The following is a 19,068-nucleotide window of genomic DNA, read 5'->3' on the forward strand; positions in this document are numbered from 1 at the left end:
CCCCTGTGCAGTGCACGCAAGAAGAAAGCATCGCGTCTTGATTGGAGCTTGACGCGGCGAGAGGCCCGGCGCCATCAAATCTGCCGACGTGTGATGGAGGTTGCCAAGATTAATCACGCGGCATTTTTCGAGCAGGATGAAGGTGATCCGGCGTGTCGACGTGTCTTTCTGTCGGTCGTTTTCGCTTGTGAAATTAAGCCACAGCTCAATTAAGACTCCGACAAACAATTGCTCCTATAATATTGCTGAGACGCTTAGTGGAGCCACCGGGATGCCTATAAAAAGAGCAGCAAACCGGAGCATGCTATGTCACCAGCACAAATTCGCCATTGCACGAGCTAAACCACAACAACTAGTAGCTAGTAAAAATTGCCAGCACACAGCACAATCCAGCTTCGTCCAGCCCCAAGAGCGAGCTTAATTAGCTCACGGCGGTAACATAACATGGCCCCAGCCATTTCCAAGCCTCTCCTCAGCGATCTCGTGGCACAAATCGGGAAAGTCCCATTGAGCCACATCAGGCCTGTCGGAGACCGCCCGGACCTCGCCAATGTCGACAACGAGTCCGGCGCCGGGATCCCGCTCATCGACCTCAAGAAGCTCAACGGGCCGGAGCGCCCTAAGGTGGTGGAGGCCATCGGCAGGGCCTGCGAATCCGACGGCTTCTTCATGGTACGTACTGACCGTAACGGACCACGACGAAGTGACGAACCTTATGGAACAAACTAACAACCAGGCTGACACTGGTTAGCGTACGTGGACAGGTGACGAACCACGGCATCCCGGCGGCGGTCGTGGAGGGGATGCTGCACGTGGCGCGGGAGTTCTTCCACCTGCCGGAGTCGGAGCGGCTCAAGTGCTACTCCGACGACCCCAAGAAGGCGATCCGGCTGTCCACCAGCTTCAACGTGCGCACGGAGAAGGTGAGCAACTGGCGCGACTTCCTGCGCCTGCATTGCTACCCGCTCGAGAGCTTCGTCGACCAGTGGCCGTCAAACCCGCCGTCCTTCAGGTGACCATCCATTCTCAATCCGTCTCTGAATTTGTGTTTTCTCGATCTGCAGTGCAGCTAGCTGACTTTACGGCTTTCTGATTGTTCTCTGCACAATGGTGTCTTTGGTCCGTTCGTACCAAATCAACTAGATGACCTGTTAATTTGTCAAACTCAATCTTTTTCTTTTTTCTTTTCAACAAAAGGAAGGACTTGTCAAACTGAAACATGAAATGAGTGGGGGATACGGGGAACGGGGACGGGAGCCCCGACGGGGAGCAAGTCCTTCTATCAGGAATGCTATTAATTGTCATACACATGCCCTGGGATCATACTTCCATGTGGGCCAACGTATCACATATATTCCTTTGTATTAGACTGTCATGTGGGGCTAACTTTTGAGAAAGAGAAGAGCTACAAAAAGGATGAGGCAGTAGAGGAGAAGCGTCAAACAAATTATTCAGAAAAGAGTACTCGGGTCCTGGTATCTGAGATCTTATGCAATGGTCTGTTTCTACTCACGTCGTCGGCTTGATCTCACCTGCGGTTGTGACAGTTGGTATCAGAGACGGTCTTCCTCGGCGTGGTTGGTGGGCGGCGTCCGCTCCTGCACAGTTGTCGCTCTTCATCCAGACCTGGTGCGGCGGCGGCGGATTTCTCCGATCCGGCGCAGCGGCTCCATCTATCCGGCGCGGGTTTGCTGCAGACGACGCGTCGACATCTCCAGTCAACGAGTCACCTTCTACCTGCGGTATTCATTCTGCTCTTGGTGGTGCGGGTGACGGGTACCTTCTGTGGAGTCCGGTGGCGTGGCGCGGAACTCTGGCGTTGAGGTGACGGGCACTCTGAGTGGAATCCGGCGGCGTGAAGAGGGGATTCCGGCGTGTGACGGCGGTAGACCTCAGATCAGGTTCTCCAGCGGCGTGCGACAGCGTTTGTGTGGCGTCTAGCGGCGGTAGCATCGTGCGAGGCAAGCAGTGGTTGCAGCGCGCGGGCCGAGCGGCGGACGTGGCACGCGAGCTTCGGGGCGTCGTCACGCAGGCCAGTGGCGGAGGCGACGCGCGGCCAAGGAGCCACGAGGCAGCGGCGCACGGGAAGGCACTGGAGGTGGGGATTTCTCTTCAGGAACTCCAGCGAGTGGCAGCGTGGATTTCTGGATCTTCTTCAGCAACAAAGCACCTTCTCGAGGATTGGATTCATCTGCAGCCGCGCAGAGATGGTGGTGGGGCGCTCTGATCTGCTACAGTCACTAGGTGAGCTGATGTTGGGCAATGGTGGCATCGATTTGTTGCTACGGAAGCATGCTGACCACAGCATGTTCGATGAATTGTCTGTTCCGATGGTGATCTGGGATGAGGAAAAGCAACATATGTTCGACCATCCTGGTTTGCTGAAGCAGCTAGATCAAGGTGGTAATTACTTTGTTGGTGAGGAGGAGAAGCCGACTACTGAGCCACCCATATATGATGTTCTCACTCATGTCAGGGGGTCTTTCTGTCTCGTGGAGCTTGGTATTGAAGCAATGTATGAGTCTGATGAAATACATCTCGAGGATAACCATGCAACAATGCCTGAGTACGATCAGTTCATGGATCCAGTGACATCAAAGGGAGATTCACATATGCCTGTTATCTGTGATGATGAGTTGGTGCAAGGTGTTGGGTCAGAGGACAGTTTATTCGAGCTAATAGCTCATGGAGAGCGTTCAGTTTGCATGGACAGCAAACCAATTGCTGAGCCAATCTCCTGCAAGGCTTCGGTGGCAACAAAGGATGTTTTAGAGGAGTCTTTTGATGAAAGCCCTGTGTGGGCTGACGATCCACAGTATGATACTGAACCCATGGATGACATGAACTTGGATGTAGCTCATGTGGTAGAGCCACTCACCAAGGACTTTCAGGTACTTTCCAATGTCGAAGGCTCCTACCTTTGCCTAGAAAAGGCTATTGATGCTGCTAACAAGGTGCACAACCTCGCAGAGGAGATCATCGAGGTTGTTAGCATCGTCAACCGAAACAACTGTGACCTGGCACACTTTGGCGTGCTGGTTCTGCAGCATGATCCAATCGCTGTTGGACATCCCATGTTTGATGACATATGGCAAAGAAGAGGTTTCAGTCCTTGGAAATCTTGGAAGCTCTGGGCTCACTTGGTGTTTATTATGATGTTTCCATGGCATCATTATGGTTTCAACCCTTGGTCTGGTGTTCACGGAGTTTTGATGACGTCTACAGTGGAGATTGCTCAAGGGATAGATGACCAGATGCATTGCAAGCCGATTGATTTCAAGACATACTGTACTGTCTGAGTGTGATGCTCTCAGAGTGTTCAATGAGATGGCTTCTTCAGATGGGGTATGGAATAAGGTCCTGCCTGACATAGATGACCACAACAACTTATGGCATGAACTCGTTCAAGGTGGAGAGTGCATGGGCAGCAGGGAGACAATGATGGGGTGCCCTCTTCATTCACCATCACCCAGTGATTTGATATTGGGAGATGGGCACATTATGTTGCAACTGCCAGGATCTGCAATGTGTTCTACTCACCAGACATTTGCTGGAATGCCATGTCAAATGAGTGATTACTGGGTGCTACATACAATACCTCATACAGATGGGTTGATAACTGACAAAGATGGAGAGGAAAGAAAAGGTATGCCACTATTGCAGAGGGGATGGCCAGCTGTACTTATACCCAAGGTACCTGAGGAAATGCACTGTCAGGACTTTGTATGGGATGAGCACTTGTCATGGCAGCGCGGTGTCTGCAATCTCCAACATTTGAGGATGGTAAATAGTTGTGTAGTGCTTGACCAGCTGTCGGGTGGTTTCAGGCCCTGGACATTTTCAGCAACTGAATACTGATGAAAGGCCTCGAGATCTTGGTATTGTAATGAACAACCTGCATATATCTGTTGTTGTGTTGATGATAGTGCAGTCACCTACTGTGTGGAATGAGGAGCATCCACATGACCTCAGCTTACAGCAACCTACTGCGCTCAGGTGTGCACAGATAACACGAAGACCAAATTGACGCTTGAGCTTAATGACTTGCCATTAATTCTGGAGCTTGCTGTTCATGCTAATGATCTGGAGTTTACAGAAATGCTTATTGTGACCCCAGATGTTACGATGTCCGGACTTGCTAATCAGGAGACAGAAAACATACTTGCCCTATTTGGTGGTCCTTTGTTGTTCCTAGAACATGCAGTAATTCATACAGATCACTTACAAGGTCAACCAGGGAATCTGTGGGATGAAATCCACTAGCAACGGTCTTTCAAATTTAAGAAAATTTATGGAAGTTAACATTGTATTTCTTTCATAAAAAAATAATAATTCATCAATTTGTTTTTTATTTCTTTTCCTGTACATTCTACAAATTTTGCTTTTATGATAAGTACATTCTATAATATATTGATACTGTCAAGGTCATTGTGCAGGTGTACATTTTTGGATACATGTGCGCATAATACTGAGAATATTAAATTTTCGGTTTTCTCCTCACAAAAGGGAGGCACTGACATTAAGGTTGGTTCTACCACTATTCATGTGCCAAAATGTTGCAGGTATTGCACAGAACTGAACCTCTCTGTTCATGAACCCTTTGCCATCAACAGTTTTGCAATCATTTTTTATATGTTCCGTTTTTCTTCTATTTACTGAGTACTCAAATATTTATCAGTGTGCACCACCCAGCCATCCAGATGTTGTTTGCTGAGGTTACCTTTTCCAAATCCTTTTACTGCCCGCGTTCTTCGGTGCCTAGAGGTGTCATTGACCTTATTAAGAAATCAAGCTCAGATAAGTGTAGCAGTGCTGTGCCAACTGTATATAAAGCCGGTTGGGCTGATGCAAGAGATCATTCAACCAATTCACACAATGGAGATGCAATTTCTGAAGTAAGATCCCAGAAGGTCGTTCACCAGACTGACAGGATAAACTGGCGATCTTTGCCAGTGCTCATTGATGTGTCCATAACGAGTGAGACATTGACATCTAAACAACCACCTTCAGATGAAACTCAAGAAGCTGGCAGCATGGACACTGCAGGTATAGTTCGTAAGTCTGTGCAACTGAACTGTCAACATGACGGTTTAGGTAATTCATCATGCTTACAAGAGCCTGAAGAGCAGCACTTCAGCCTGAAGAATCTAAACGCATATGCACTTCCCACAGCTCAATCACTGACCCCTGGTGATGGCACCTCTTCCTCCACAAGTGCCCCTGCAGTTGACAATGCTGGCACAGTTGCTGATTTCATGCAGTGGCACTGTCGACCTGAGGGTGAAGTTAATGTACAGGCGCAATGAACAAGAAGAAAAGCAATGCAAAGTGAAGAATCTTGATACATATGCCCTTGCCACCACAGAAGCACAGACTCTTGGTGATGGCAACGGGATGCCTGCTCTCTGGTTGGATTCAGGTGCTGGGCACCATGCTGTGGGCGATGCCAGTGTTCTATGCAACCTTCAGGATTCACCTGCTGGGACGGCAGTCAGAATGGCAGATGGCTTCCGACTCCCCGTCACTGAGATTGGGGATATACGGACGGATATTTTCCAAATTCCAGACGTGTACCTTGTGCCTGGACTTCAAATGAATGTCATCAGTGTCCGTCAGCTTGCAAAATGCAAAATTTTCCCCACGTTCTATGAGAACCATGCAGATCTGTGCCGAGACGGAGAACAGGTCGGTGGAGCAATTGTTGACGACAATGCGTCCATCTATCGGCTGTACTACCTGGCAGCAGTCGGAAATGCTGGAGCTTCCACAAGCTAAATCCACTCCATATGTAGCACTCTTGGACCTGTTGTGGACCTTTGTACACAGGATTACATTTTTTGTGTTTTCTCATAGAAAAACTCGACTCATATTATAATTAGATAGCAATCATCTTTAGAGGAAGAGGGATATCATGTTTGTAGCGATACAATGCCTTGGCTTTTCATGGCTGGGAGTTTTCATGAATTCTTGGAGGGCTTTTGCCAGCAATACAATCGCCAGTGCAGTGCGACTGTGCGCCTTACTATTGCATCTGATTTTTACCTCTGCATTCTCGATCTTGTAGCATCGTTTTTTCCATTTCTGTTAGTGTCTGTTTTTCTAATCTCACAAACAGAATGCCCAATTCCCATGACCCATATAACATGGCAAATTTTCCATGGCAGGGTGGTCACCCAAAATTTACCTTAGCATTAGAAACATGGCTGAATCAACAAGATGCTGTATTATAAACAGATGCAGCTTGGAGATTAGTCAGCTAGAAATGACAAGATCATGCTCTAAAGGCTACAATGCGTAAAATAACTTCATACTTCAGAATAATACTTAACATAAGAAAATTGGGCGTTACTACCACCCGTGTGTGCAGGCGCGGATAAATTGGCCCGCTCACCTCCTTCCTCCCACACCGCATGCATCTTCTTCTTCCTCCTCCACCTTCTTCCACTAGTACAAGAAGTTTAATGGAGGCGAGCGTTTTTGGTTTATGGAGGCGGGCATTGCAACCGCCTCCATTCGAAGGCCTCCGTTAATGGAGACCTACAGAGGCGGTTGCTTTGCCCAGCTCGGTTAATCGATTAACGGAGGCGGGCGCCTTAGAACGTCCGCCTCGGTTAATCGATTAAAAAAACAAAAAAAAATCCACGAGCCCGCCGGCGAGCCTGTTGCCGAGCCCACCGTCGAGCCCGATCCCATCCCAGTAGCCGGATCTAGCCCCGCCGTCGCCCGTCGTGCCGCACGCAGGAGCAGGGACGCAGGCCACCGCCGTCGCCGGATCCGGGGCGAGGGACGGCCGCCTCCTCACTGGATCCGTGTCGGTGGTGGCCGGATCTGCGTCGGGGGAGCTCGACCCACGCCGGGGAAGGTCAATCCGCGCTAGGGAGGTTGATCCGCGCCGGAGGAGCAAGAGAGAGAGGGAGGAGCTCGATCCGCGCAGTAGGAGCTCGAAGGAGAGGGGTTCCGCTGCCGCCGGGCCTGCGCGTGAGGCTGCCGCCGCTGGGCCCGCGCGCGAGGCCGCTGCCGCTGCCACGTCTAGAGAGAGAGGGAGGAGCCGGCGTGGCCCTAGGAAAGAGAGGGAGGAGCCGGCGTGGCCCTGGGAGAGAGAGGGAAGGAGCCGGCGTGGCCCTGAGAGGGAGGAGTCGGGCGCGCCGAAGGGAGGGATGGTTGGGAGCTGAGAGAGAGATGGGATAAATGAGAATGAAACCCTAACCCTAACTCTCCGTATATATACAATGAACGCGATATGGGGCCGAGATGGGCTGCCTGCTGGGCCACTTTTTTTTGGAGGCGGGCCTTATAGTGTAACCGCCTCTGAAAATGGATTTACGGAGGCGGTCGTCTTCCGAAAATAGATTATTTTTGGAAGACGACCGCCTCCGTAAATCCATTTACGGAGGCAGTTATTTTTTAAACGCCTTTGTAAAGAATTTTTTTTAAATAATAGTATTTTAATTATTAATTGCAAATATAGCATTTGGATAAAAAGAATCATAAGCGTAGTAGTCTGGCCGCTGGATATTTTAGGTATGTCGACTAGCCGCGGGCCGACAGGATTCTATCGGCAACTGGAGAGCCAACAGGACCCTATCGGCCTCCCAGGAGCCGACTAGTCTCTGCACAGCGCGCACCGACAGGCTTATCAGCCCGCGGACGGCCGATCGGCCCTATCGGCCTTCGGCTGGCCGAGAGGCCTTGGACCCACAGTCTTATCGGCCCATGGAGGTCCGATAGGTTTCTGTCGGCCCGCAGCTGGCCGACAGGCCTAAAATATCTATGGCCTTCTTCCTCTCTCTCGCGCGCAATCTCTCTCTCGCGCGACTCCGCCGTCGCCGCCACTGCGCCATGCTCGCCCGGACCGTCGTGTCGCTGTTGCTGCTTGCTCGGCAACGCTAGATCCGGCGCCGCCGCTGCCGCTCCCGCCCCTAACGTGCGGGTCCGCTGCCGTCCTGCTCGCGCCGTAGGTGCTCGCCCTTGGCCGGCCAAGTGCCGATAGGTATGGGATTTTTTTTTAATTTAGATTTCCTTTTTAAGTAACTTTAGTTAGATTTTATTAGTTTTGCTTGTAGATTAGTTAGATTTGGTTAGGGTTAGATTAAATCATATATTTAGTTTGTAGTTGTAGATTAGGGTTAATTTTAGGGTTAGTTTACTTTGATTTAGTTTTTTAGTTAGTTTAGTTGGATTACGTTGTATATTTAGTTAGATTAGTTTTTAGGGTTAACCCGTGGCCATAATTTTAGGGTTAGTTTTAGTTGTAGATTAGTTTTAGATAGGTTAGGGTTAGTTTTAGTTGTAGATTACTCTTTTTAGTTAGATTTTTAGGGTTATGGTTTAGTTTCGGATAATTATTTTGGATTACGGCTAGTTTAGTTAGTAGTTTGCTGTTAGGGTTAGTTTTTTAGTTTATTTTGTTGAGTTAGAGTAGGTTCGCATGATACTTCTTTTAACTGACTGGATGCTTTGCACGATGCGACCAGGAATGTCGACCGATTTAGTCCCTTTCAGAATATACCATGGCAACAGTGAAATTAGATATGGAGACAACACTGGTAGACCTCAGCGAGTTTTAGGTGTTTGACACAGAACTGAATTCGCTGCTAGATTATAGCCGGAAACAAGTTTTAGCCTAGCTACATGAATACTTGGGTGTTCCGCCCTCCCAGCATCATTTCATGATTAGTATGTTGGTGCCTAAATTGCGGGAGAATGGATGGAGGTGGGAGTTGTATGAGGCCAGTAACACGAAGAAGTGGTGTCGGTGTTTCGTACAAGCACCGACAAGTAAATTTATAGTAATGCGCGTTAGGCCCGGATGGTGCGCTAAAAGACACAAGATTTATACTGGTTCGGGCCGAATGTCCCTACGTCCAGTCTGTTGCTGCTCGTGTTATTAGCACCGAAAAATAGTTCGTAGTACGGGGTACAAACGATCGAGAGAGGGACTGGTCCCAAGTCTCTGATGGAAGGGTCGAAAGGATGCCAAGAGCTTGGTAGCAGCTTGACTGTGTGTGTTGTGTGTTGTCCTAAAGTCGGTCCCCTTGTTGGAGGAAGCATATCCCCTTTTATAGATGAAGGGGACGACTTTACAAGTGGGAGGTCTAGAGTGTGTACGCTACCTAGCCTTGTTGTTCACGTCTACCAAGCCTTGTTGTCCATTCCGGTGGGTGCGAAAGGATGATAAGCGCCTACAATACTGTTGATGCCACTGTAGAATGTCAGGATGGCTACAGAGTATTGCCCCACGCAGGGTATGGACTCTGATACAGTGGTTTTGACTTATGAGCCTTGCCTAGCCTTGCTCCGCACGCCTTCTGGTTCCTATGAGTCTCTGTCGGAGGAACGCGGGGTCAGGGTCTGGAGTAGCGCTGTGGGCAAGGTCTTCCGATTGGAGAGGGCGTCCGAAGGCTGAAGCGAGCTCTCCGATCTGGTGGACCCGAGGGGCTAGGAAGCGGACACTGCTCCCCTGTGATCATAACGTGGTGACCGCATATCCGTCATTTGTGGAGGACGCGAGTCCTTTCCTGGACCGTTGTGGTTGTCACATATCTACGTCGGGTTCCGTGTCCTAGAGCCGAAGGCGGCGCCTACAACTCTACAGGGCGAAGAGCACGCACCCACAACACTTTTCAGACTCTGCTATGTCCGGGAGAGTCTAGAGCGCCCATCCCATCATTCCCTGGTAGTACTTTTCCTGCCGAGGCGTAGGGTATGGTCCTTGAAGCCGCGGTTGACCCCAAACGTCTTGTCCTACCCTGCACCTATCATCATGAGGGAACGGGGAGAGGTTGTCAGGCAAGACGAAACCAGTCCTTGGACATCGAGTGAGCGAGGTTTGTCCTCGGATGTCGGGCGAGGCGAAGTCCAGTCCTTATCTCCCCAGGCGAGACCGAGCCCATCCCTCGGGGGTCGAGCGAGGTGGAGTCAATCCCTAAGCTCTCGGGCGAGGCAGAGCTGGCCCTTATCCCTCGGACGAGACCGAGCCTGGCCCTCGGGGGTCAGGCGAGGCGAAGTCTATCCCTAAACCCTCGGGCGAGCTGGAGCTAGCCCAAAGGCGTCGGGCGAGGCAGGACTAAACTCCCGTCACTCGGGCAAGAAACGCAGCGATGCCCTTGTCTGTCTAGAAGTTTTTAATGTTCGATGGTTATTGGTTCCACCTCCTAGGGGTACCCTGGTGTTAGGTCCCCGATAGTAGCCCCCTGAGCCTCCGGGCGATTCGGATAGAATTGTTCAGGGGTGTTTTCAATTTTGTCAGAGTTAATTTGCTAGAGGGTGCGTGCGAGCGCACCCGATGGGTGTAGCCCCCAAGCCCCCAGGTGACTCGGATAGAATTATTTCAGGGGGTAGTACCGGACCCTTCGCGGGTAAGGCTGAAGAACTTGGTTTTTTGCCGACAGGATTTTTTTAAGGGAATCGTGGTATTCTGTTCGCGGGAATTTTACTCAGTTCTGGCCTGGCTAGGTCCTGACTACGGATCAAGGCCCTGATGACGCTTGCGTCTTTGACTTCTGGTTTCTCAGCGGGCCCATCCTTCATTGGGGCGGCCATTGAGTTGGTTTGGGCCGACCCCCGATCGTTATGGGCCCAGACGGATTAGAGAAGAGATTTTCCTGGTCCACGTCCCCTCTGTGGGAAAAGAGTCCGATCGCTTCGGGAAGGCGAACCGTCCAGCGCGATTTTGGTGGGAGAGGATAGGGATCGTGGGCGTGTGTCCTGTGACGTGATGCGATGGTGCACGTGGCAGGCCCAGGAGATCGAGGTGGACGGTTGTCCTTCTCGCATCTGTCGCCCCTATAAAACCACGGGGTTCGCCCCCAGGGTTCCGTATTTCGCCCCCTTGCCTTCGCGTCTAAAACCTCCGCCGCTAATCGCCCTAGCCTCATATGCCCGTGCTGCCGCCGCCATCAAACTCGCTACTGCCTTCTTCTCTGTGCTGCTCCTGTTGTCACAATGGACCCGGGGTACAAATCCAACATCTCCCTTCGGCGCCTGGAGGGCCTCGTCTGCCGAGGCCTCCTTTGCCGTTGACCGCCGCCAAGGAGTGGCGACTGCTCAGGTGAGGAGGAGCCACAGCCGCCTAAAGGGTACGTCGTGTCTTTTGCTCACTTCCACGAGCGGGGATTCGCCATGCCCGCCCATCCATTTTTCTAGGGATTGCTGGACTATTATCAGGTGGAACTACAGCACCTTACCCCCAACAGGATCTAGCACATTGCGGTGTTCGTCGCCCTTGTGTGAGGGGTTCTTGGGGATCGATCCCCACTTTGACCTGTGGCGGTATATCTTTGCTGTTAATCTGGTGAAGAGGGGGTCGGGCAGCAAGAGCTGCATGCACCGGTGGGGTGTGCCAGCATCCACCTCCGCAACAACCGAGGGAGGATGTACCCGCTAATGCGTTTGTCCACCTCCAACAAGGGGTGGCATTCACAATAGTTTTATATCAAGAACGACTGTCGCCGCCCCCTTGCTAGCTTTCACCAGGCGCTACATCTTGGAGGCCCCGGGGTCGTGGGGGTGGGGCGTCCCAAGCAAGGGGAAGAAGCAACTCAACAGCCTTCTCGCCGCCATCCAAACTCTAAAGCAGAGGGGCATGAAGGGGTCGGGGATCATCGGCTGCCTACCATGCGAGCAGGGTGGCGCCACTGATGGCGCATGCACTTCCCCTGTATTAGATGGTGCTCGAAGCGTCGTTTGAAGGGACTGGTGCTCGTCGACGAGGCGCTCCCTTTCTCTGAAGTGGCGCAGCAAATCAAGGAGGCGATGGAGCCCATGAAGGACTCTGCTGGCGTTGTCCTTGACTTTGTGTATCCAGTGCCGGGGCATCCCCCGATGCGACTAGAACCGGGGTTTGTTGACTTCATAAGTTTTCTTGCCTCTTGCTCCTTTCTTCTCTTGTAATTTCTGATCCTCTGATGTTAACCTTGGGATGGCGGGACCAACCGAGGGGACTACACTTCAAGGATAGCCCGACTCCATTGCCGAAGGACCCAACCCAGGCGGTAGCGAACCGCGCCATGGCTGGTTGGGACAAGAAGATGTGGGAGCTTGCAAAGAAGGCGATACAGAAGCCGCAAGCTAGAGATCGAGGAGAGGAGACAAGCAGTGAAGATGATGATGATGATGATGATGAGTCGGATGAGGAAGCAGCCGGCGTGGATTGGGGTGACCTGGTGAATGAGGACTCGTTGCCCACGTAGGGACCCTTCCCGTTCCACACGGAGGGAAGCGAGTCTGTGGGAATAGTGGAGCCGGGCCCTGCCCCTGGGTCTGGTGGGAGCCGGTGGATCCGCCGCTACCCTCAGGGTGCCGGCGGAGGATCGGTGGACGAGAGGGGTCGGATCCAAGACCATCCTAGTGGTGCTGGTGGAGGGGGGTGGCTCTGGTGCTACACCCCATGAGACGGTGGAGGGTAGCAGCTCTGACGCCGTGCCCTGAGAGATGATGGAGGGGAGCGGCTCTGGTGCTGCGCCCCATGAGACGGTGGAGGGGAGCAGGCTCCGACGCCATGCCCCGAGAGGTGATGGAGGGGAGCGGCTCTGGCGCCACACCTCATGAGACAAGGGAGACGAGCCCCCTACCTCGGAGCAGGGGGTAGGCTCGAAACGGTCCCGCCCGCATGAGTTGGAGCAGGGGTGTCACAGAACTGACCAATTTATAAGAGCACAAGTACAAAAACAATCGCCGAAACGATCAAATTCTCGAACTTGAGCCCATATAAACCCGGTAGTCAACCGAAATCTCGAAGGATTTCAAACCAACTTGCATACAACCAAGATCACAGTAATTCAACATAACATATCGCACAGTTACAACATTTCGAAGATGTTTGCAAATAGATTACATCATCACAGAGTCATCGTTATTACAAAACAAGTCTTGTAAAACATGCGGAAGCAAATAGTTTGACTTACACACCCGAGTTCAAATACAAATACTGGTTCACTGATCACAATCCCGCAAAAGCATTCAGATAAGAGAAATGGAGGTCATGCCCATGATCTAGTCTTCATCACCCACCGGGTGGAGACAATACTTACAGAATCCCTGATATAGAAGGTCATCTGCAACAAGAGGGAATATACCCTAAGTACGAGAATATACTTAGCTAGACTTACCCATCGAAAACCAAAACAAATGACACCAAGGATTATGCATAGCTTAATTTAGTGGATCTGGCTGACACTTTCTTTTTGCGAAAAAGCATAAGTAATAAGATCAACTCTTAACCTGAACTAGCAGTGACTTTTAGCCATTAACCTGTCATCTATATTAGCACCTGTACTAAGCAATCATTTTATTAGGGTGCAAACATTAATAACCATATCAGGTATACATTGTGGCAACCTTATCATCATCATCCATTTAACCATATCGTTAAACTTAATCGAATCTACATTGCCGCTGCTCAGTCAAGTTCTCACTATCCGGGAGAGACGACGATTCGAATAGATTCCTATCCAGCTAGAGGGGTATTCCTAAACATAAACCCTGCTTCCTCCGTCAGAGTCGCAAACAAGTCACCGTTGGTATAATTTAGGAGTCGCGAGTCCGAATAGTGCCGCAAAATCAGAGAACCACTCTGCCATAAGTGCTCGGTGACTTAACCCGCCCTTGGGCTTACGCCAGTGGTTCCCGGCACATCCTTACTTCCATCCAGATTGCGGACCCCTACTCACGTCCCTGGCATGAACCGAGCTACTAGGCTTCATGGTCAGGAACGACTTATCCGGCCAGCTAAGTGTTAGGCTACGTTCAACATGACATAAGGACGTACAGCGTATCGGTCCTTAAATGACTCAGACGGAGTCACTATGTCCAAACCTACATAAGACTCCGCCCGGTCTTAATTCATTATTAACATGGTTCTTTTCCACGATAGCAAATATAGCCAACCGTGATCCACCTCATCCTAAAGCTCGCAGGTGACAGGAAATCACCTGACTTCTACTGCACTAAGCATGGCTAAGCATTTAACCCGTTCCTGAACTTAAATAGGATTCCAGTGCGATATCTAGACAAGGAGGGATATATAATGCAGCAATTGGTTCCAACCAATTCCTATACTTAATGCATCATCAACGAATAAAAGATACTCAATGTATTTATAAAAACATGGGAGGCTTAATATGCTCCGGTGCTTGCCTTTCAGAAAAGAGGAAGGCTGGTGGTCAGGGCACTCGGGCAACTCCTCAGCGGCGGCTGCTTCGTCGGCTTCCTGCACCTCGGGCTCCTCCTCCTAGTTGGCTCCCTTGAACTCCAACAACGTCACTCCCTCCGGCACACCTATTGCATGAATGCGCAAGATAAATATCATGGATGCACATGGCGAATGTCAGGGATGCTCGGGGAATGCACATGTTCGCTGTAGTCTGCATATTCCAACTTAAGCCCTATTCAAATCACTTTACTTACTAAGTTTATATAACCTAATGTATAATTGCTCATCTTCAGTTAATGACCTAGCACCTGCACCTAAGCATATTCTCAAGTTAGGCTAACCCCTAAACAATCAACAAGAACATTGCAACAAGCATACACTCAAGCACCTGTATTTCGGTAAAATGGAGACTATAAAGCGGTACAGTAAACTGGCCATAACTGGAGATTTATAAATCCAAATGACATGCAACAAGACAATTTGGAAATCTTATGAAATTGTCTACAATTCATTTTCAGACCTCAAAGCATGATTCAAACCTTTACTAGGTCGAATTCTTCAATCAATAGAACTCTGTCTTCCCAAGGCAGAGAGTAGGCAAAACTAGAACCTAACTTTAAACAGCTGTAGTTCCTAAACTACTAGGGCCAAATGCCATCAAATTTTGACAGGAGCTAGATACACAAATTATCCACAACTTTTGTATTCATCACATTCACAGCAAACCAAAATATCATGGGGAACTTTCTAAAGTCCCCAGATCTATCTAGAGGGACATAATGCAAACAAATAATTATTAACTTATGATGTAAACACATAATTGGATAAAACTAACTCTACTCACTTATTACATATATCACAAGAACACCAGAAAGTAGGGTGTTCATCACCAAAACAATTCTTTTAATATCTTTCTTAATTTATTTAATTAATTAGAGGAAATGGTAAACATATATGAAAACTACTCCATTAAATCTACAAACATTACAGTAGATACTACATGCTCTAAGTAGAGTACCATAAAAATTTCACACCATTTGAGTAAGTATAACAGCCTACACAAAAATGATAAGGCATAATGGCTTAAAATGACATAATTAGGAAACCTTAGTGAAAAGTGTCAAGCAACAGATTTCATATTTTTCCTAGCATCCTTAAGGTACTAGGATACTACCAACAAAGTTTCATGGTCATAGGATTCCAAGATAATTTACAAAAATTCACACAAGTATCAATCAATGATAAAAGGAAAATCTATAACTCAAAAACCATACATGCAATGACTCTCAAATTTTAACCAGAGCTTCTACTAAGCAAGACTAGCTTACCCACAAAAGTTCATAATTTTTGGATCGAAGAAACTCAAGATACGATTTAAACAAGTTTGCATGCATTTAAAAACACATTTCAAGTTCCTATTTAATTCATCCAAAATTTCTACATCATGTGCTCATGTCATATTTTTCTTAAATACTAGACTTCACAGTGAGCCTACCAAAATTTGAATCACACCATTTGGATATACACATTTGGAGTTACAAAATTCATAAAACAGCATCAAAATCTGCATAAATGAGCTAGCTTTTGAATCAAACAGTCACTGACGCGTGGGACCTGCATGTCAGCCGGACCCACTGTTCAGCGATAGCTAAACAGGGGAGGCGGCGTTCGATGGCAGCGGCGGTGGTGTAGCTCACCGACGGCGAGTACTCCAGGTGACACCAAGGCCACCTACGTGCTCTACGTGATGAGGGGAACCAATTTGTGCAAGTGGCAAGATCTAAGGCCTAGCGGAGGTGGCTCGTCACCGGTGATGGCGGCACGGCAGAGCTCCGACGTGAGGTGCCGGACGACGACGAGCCATGGCTACCTCACCCGAGCTCGGTATGAGCTTCAGGAGGTCACTATGGTGCTACCCAAGCAAAGAGAAGAGGACGGGAAGGTTCCTAGCTACCCCGACCACGGCGGCCTCAACTCCGGCGAGGACACGCTCATGGCGGTGGTGGCGGGAATGGTCAATGCGCCCTTACCAAAGCTCAATCGGCTCAGCTAAGAGGTGGAGGAGGTAGAGGAGAACACGGTGGAGCTATGGTGAAGATGTAGTTCATGTTTTTTGCGGCGGCGAGCAAGCTAGGCGACGGCGAGGCTTGGTCGGCAATGGCAGAGCGGCTGAGCTCTGTCGCTGTGCGCGGTGGAGGCGAAGAAAATGAAAAATGGCCTAGTGAACTGGTCGGGCAGGCGCGCGGGAGGGTTCATGTCGTGGCCGGCCGTGCCAGGACGTCCGCGGCGTGTGGCAGCACGGTCAGACGGCTGGTGACGAGTGGCGCCACGCGTCGGTCATTTTCTGAAAACAGTCAGCACTGTAGCTCGCATGAAACTCCGATTCAGTGATCAATCAACCGACTAACAGGCACTTTTCAACTGCTACACATTTCCTAAACCGTGACGAATTAGTGGAAGCAATGTACATGAAAGTTGTAGAGCTATAATAGGGCTACAACAATGCTTTAGACATCATTAGCTAATTCACGATGGATCACAAGTTATATCAAGCCAAAGTCGAGTTCATGAAACTAAAACTACAACTAACACTTAGAAATATTTTCAAGTGTTGAATCAGCTTTCAATTCTGACTTGTGGGCCATTTTTGAGCATGTTGTGCACACTTTCATGACTTGGCTTCTAAACAAAGTTTGTTCCTTATAAAATTTTCTACAACTTTGCTTTAGGTTGCTCAGACATGCAAACATCCTAAGCTACACTTTTTAAACAGTCAAACAAAAGGGTTTAGGTGTCAAAACAAGTCAAACCACTTTTTGAAATCCTATTTAGGCAACATGATCAATATGAACAATGTCCCAAATGACATTCTAGGTGTCACTAAGTTGTTTAAGAGAATTTTTAGTCACACCACACATTGGTCACACAAGAATCAAGCATTGTATGTACTGAAACAATGAAAAACACCTGAAATGTTACACTTGTTTCATAGTCATGTTTCACATGATTCATGATCTTGTTGCATGGTATTAACTAGCTTTGTTTCACTAAAGTGAATTGCACATGTTGCACTTAAGTGCTGCACACTATTCATTTCATAAAGACAACACACATGAAATATAACGATACATTGCAATGTTTCAAAAACATGTTTCAGGCAACACAAGCTCATGAATGGATGAATGATGCTCATATTCATGAAATGCAAGTGCAAATGTGGAAGGCAAACACCTAGGGTGTTACAAGGGGTCCGGGGGTTTGTCCCCGAAATGTACCCGCCGCCCGAAAGCGTTAGAGTACGTCATCGACTCCCCTCGTTGTTCCCTTTATTTTTCTGTTCCGATCTTACGCTTCTTCCACTTTTGTAGATTCTTGCGACGGGGCCACCCTCTGGGGCCGGCGCCCAAGAAGAGCTTTGCCCTTCAGACGGGATGACTGGTGCTGCCTGACGTCACCCATGTTTTGGGCAGGAGCATCGCGGCCTCGTTGGCTGGTCCGACGGTGCCCGCGGTGGCGCCCGCGCCCTTGGTGGTTGCTGAACAGGCGACCGTGACCGTGTCAGGCCAGGAGTAGCCGGACGTAGCCATGGTCGTGTCTGAGGGGGTGGCACAGTCCGCACCTCCGATGGCCACAGAGATGGCGCCCGACGCGGATCGAGCGGAGTTGGATGCGGCCACAGTGGCGTCTGAGGGAGCGGCGGAGTCCACGCCATCGGAGGTCCAGACGGGGGAGGCCACGATTGCGTCAGGCCCGGCGGGGTCGGATGTGGCCGTGGTGTCCTCCTGAGGTGGGCCGGACGGGGGAGGATATGGCCGGTGGGTCTCCGGGCATCTTGGCGATGGTGGGAAGGACTCGCTGGCCATTGCCCCTAGTCCTGTTGTCGGGGGGCAGCCATTCCCCCGCGCGAAGCGAGCTGACGCTCCATTGGATGGATGCTCGGGATCCATCGTCGGCTCTGTTCTCGCTTGATGATGTTGCTGAGAGTGTGGAGCGGGAGAACCTTGACATTAGGTTCTCGGCCGTGATCAATGCCTTGAACCAGGCCAATGGAGCCCGACGCAAAATCATCGTTCCTTCTAGCCGGGTATTCGCCTTGTTCTCCTCCTTTTTGTATCCTTGTGTTTTTGTGTTTTTGATACCGGTCTTCTTTTTAGAATCTTGCTGCCCATAGCCAGAACAAATCCCAGTTTCTCCACGAGCGAAAGGGGGAGTGGGACCACCTCATCGAGGAGGCTCGGCTATGAGGAGATGTGAGCGCGCAGCTTGCTGTCGTCCAGCGGTGGGAGGCCAAGGCGCGTCGTGACATGGAGGAGTTCCATGTGATGTTTGAGGATTTGTTGGCGAGGATGAAGCTAGATGAGGAGGAGATCGCTAGGCTTCGAAAGGAGCAAGATGAGCTGCTGCAAAAGAATGCCATGGCTAGTGAGCGGGCCAGCGAGCTCCTAGCAGAGCTGCAGACAGAGCGGGACCTCAAGCTGAAGGCTGAGGAGAGGTCCACGACGTTGTAGGAGAAGGCGAACCAGGATGCCGTGGTGGTCGATCGTGCCATCCGAGAGCACGACGAAGCATGTCGGGAGGCCGAGGCACGCCGGGCGGATCTTGGAGTCAAGGTGGCCCAACGGCTGGATGCTGAGGAAGTTTCTATCGGTCTACGCGCCGATCTCGCCGAGGCGCGGGGGCTTCTTCAAGTTGAAGGTGATGAATATGATCGCCTGTCTTCCACTATCCTGGCGGTCTATGATGACTTGCAGGTGACACAAGAGGAGGGGCTGATTCCCTCCTGGTCCATGCTGCTGGTATCACGGTGTGCGTGGGCCAGCTTGAGGAGAGCGCCTTTTGCCTTGGGATCACCCAAGCCTTCACTGTCGCCCATTCCCATTATGCTCAGGAGATCAACCTGGGGGTGATGAGCCAAG

The 19,068-nt window shown here is 50.0% G+C and overlaps 1 protein-coding gene across 2 annotated transcripts; it reads left to right on the plus strand.

Moving 5' to 3' along the window:
• Positions 1-303: 303 nt before the first annotated feature.
• LOC136497754 (uncharacterized) lies at positions 304-5,964 on the plus strand. 2 transcript variants are annotated; one of them, XM_066493599.1, is made up of 5 exons: positions 304-672; positions 765-1,012; positions 1,548-1,742; positions 4,437-4,562; positions 4,679-5,964. In XM_066493599.1, the coding sequence occupies exons 1-5, from the start codon at positions 445-447 to the stop codon at positions 5,304-5,306; spliced, it is 1,425 nt and encodes a 474-aa protein (XP_066349696.1). In that variant the 5' UTR covers positions 304-444; the 3' UTR covers positions 5,307-5,964. The 2 variants fall into 2 exon arrangements, with proteins under 2 accessions (XP_066349696.1, XP_066349697.1); XM_066493600.1 differs by lacking the exon at positions 1,548-1,742 and having other exon boundaries at positions 305-672.
• Positions 5,965-19,068: the final 13,104 nt, after the last annotated feature.

This window comes from Miscanthus floridulus, chromosome 12, assembly GCF_019320115.1.
Source record: "Miscanthus floridulus cultivar M001 chromosome 12, ASM1932011v1, whole genome shotgun sequence".
NCBI lineage: Eukaryota > Viridiplantae > Streptophyta > Magnoliopsida > Poales > Poaceae > Miscanthus > Miscanthus floridulus.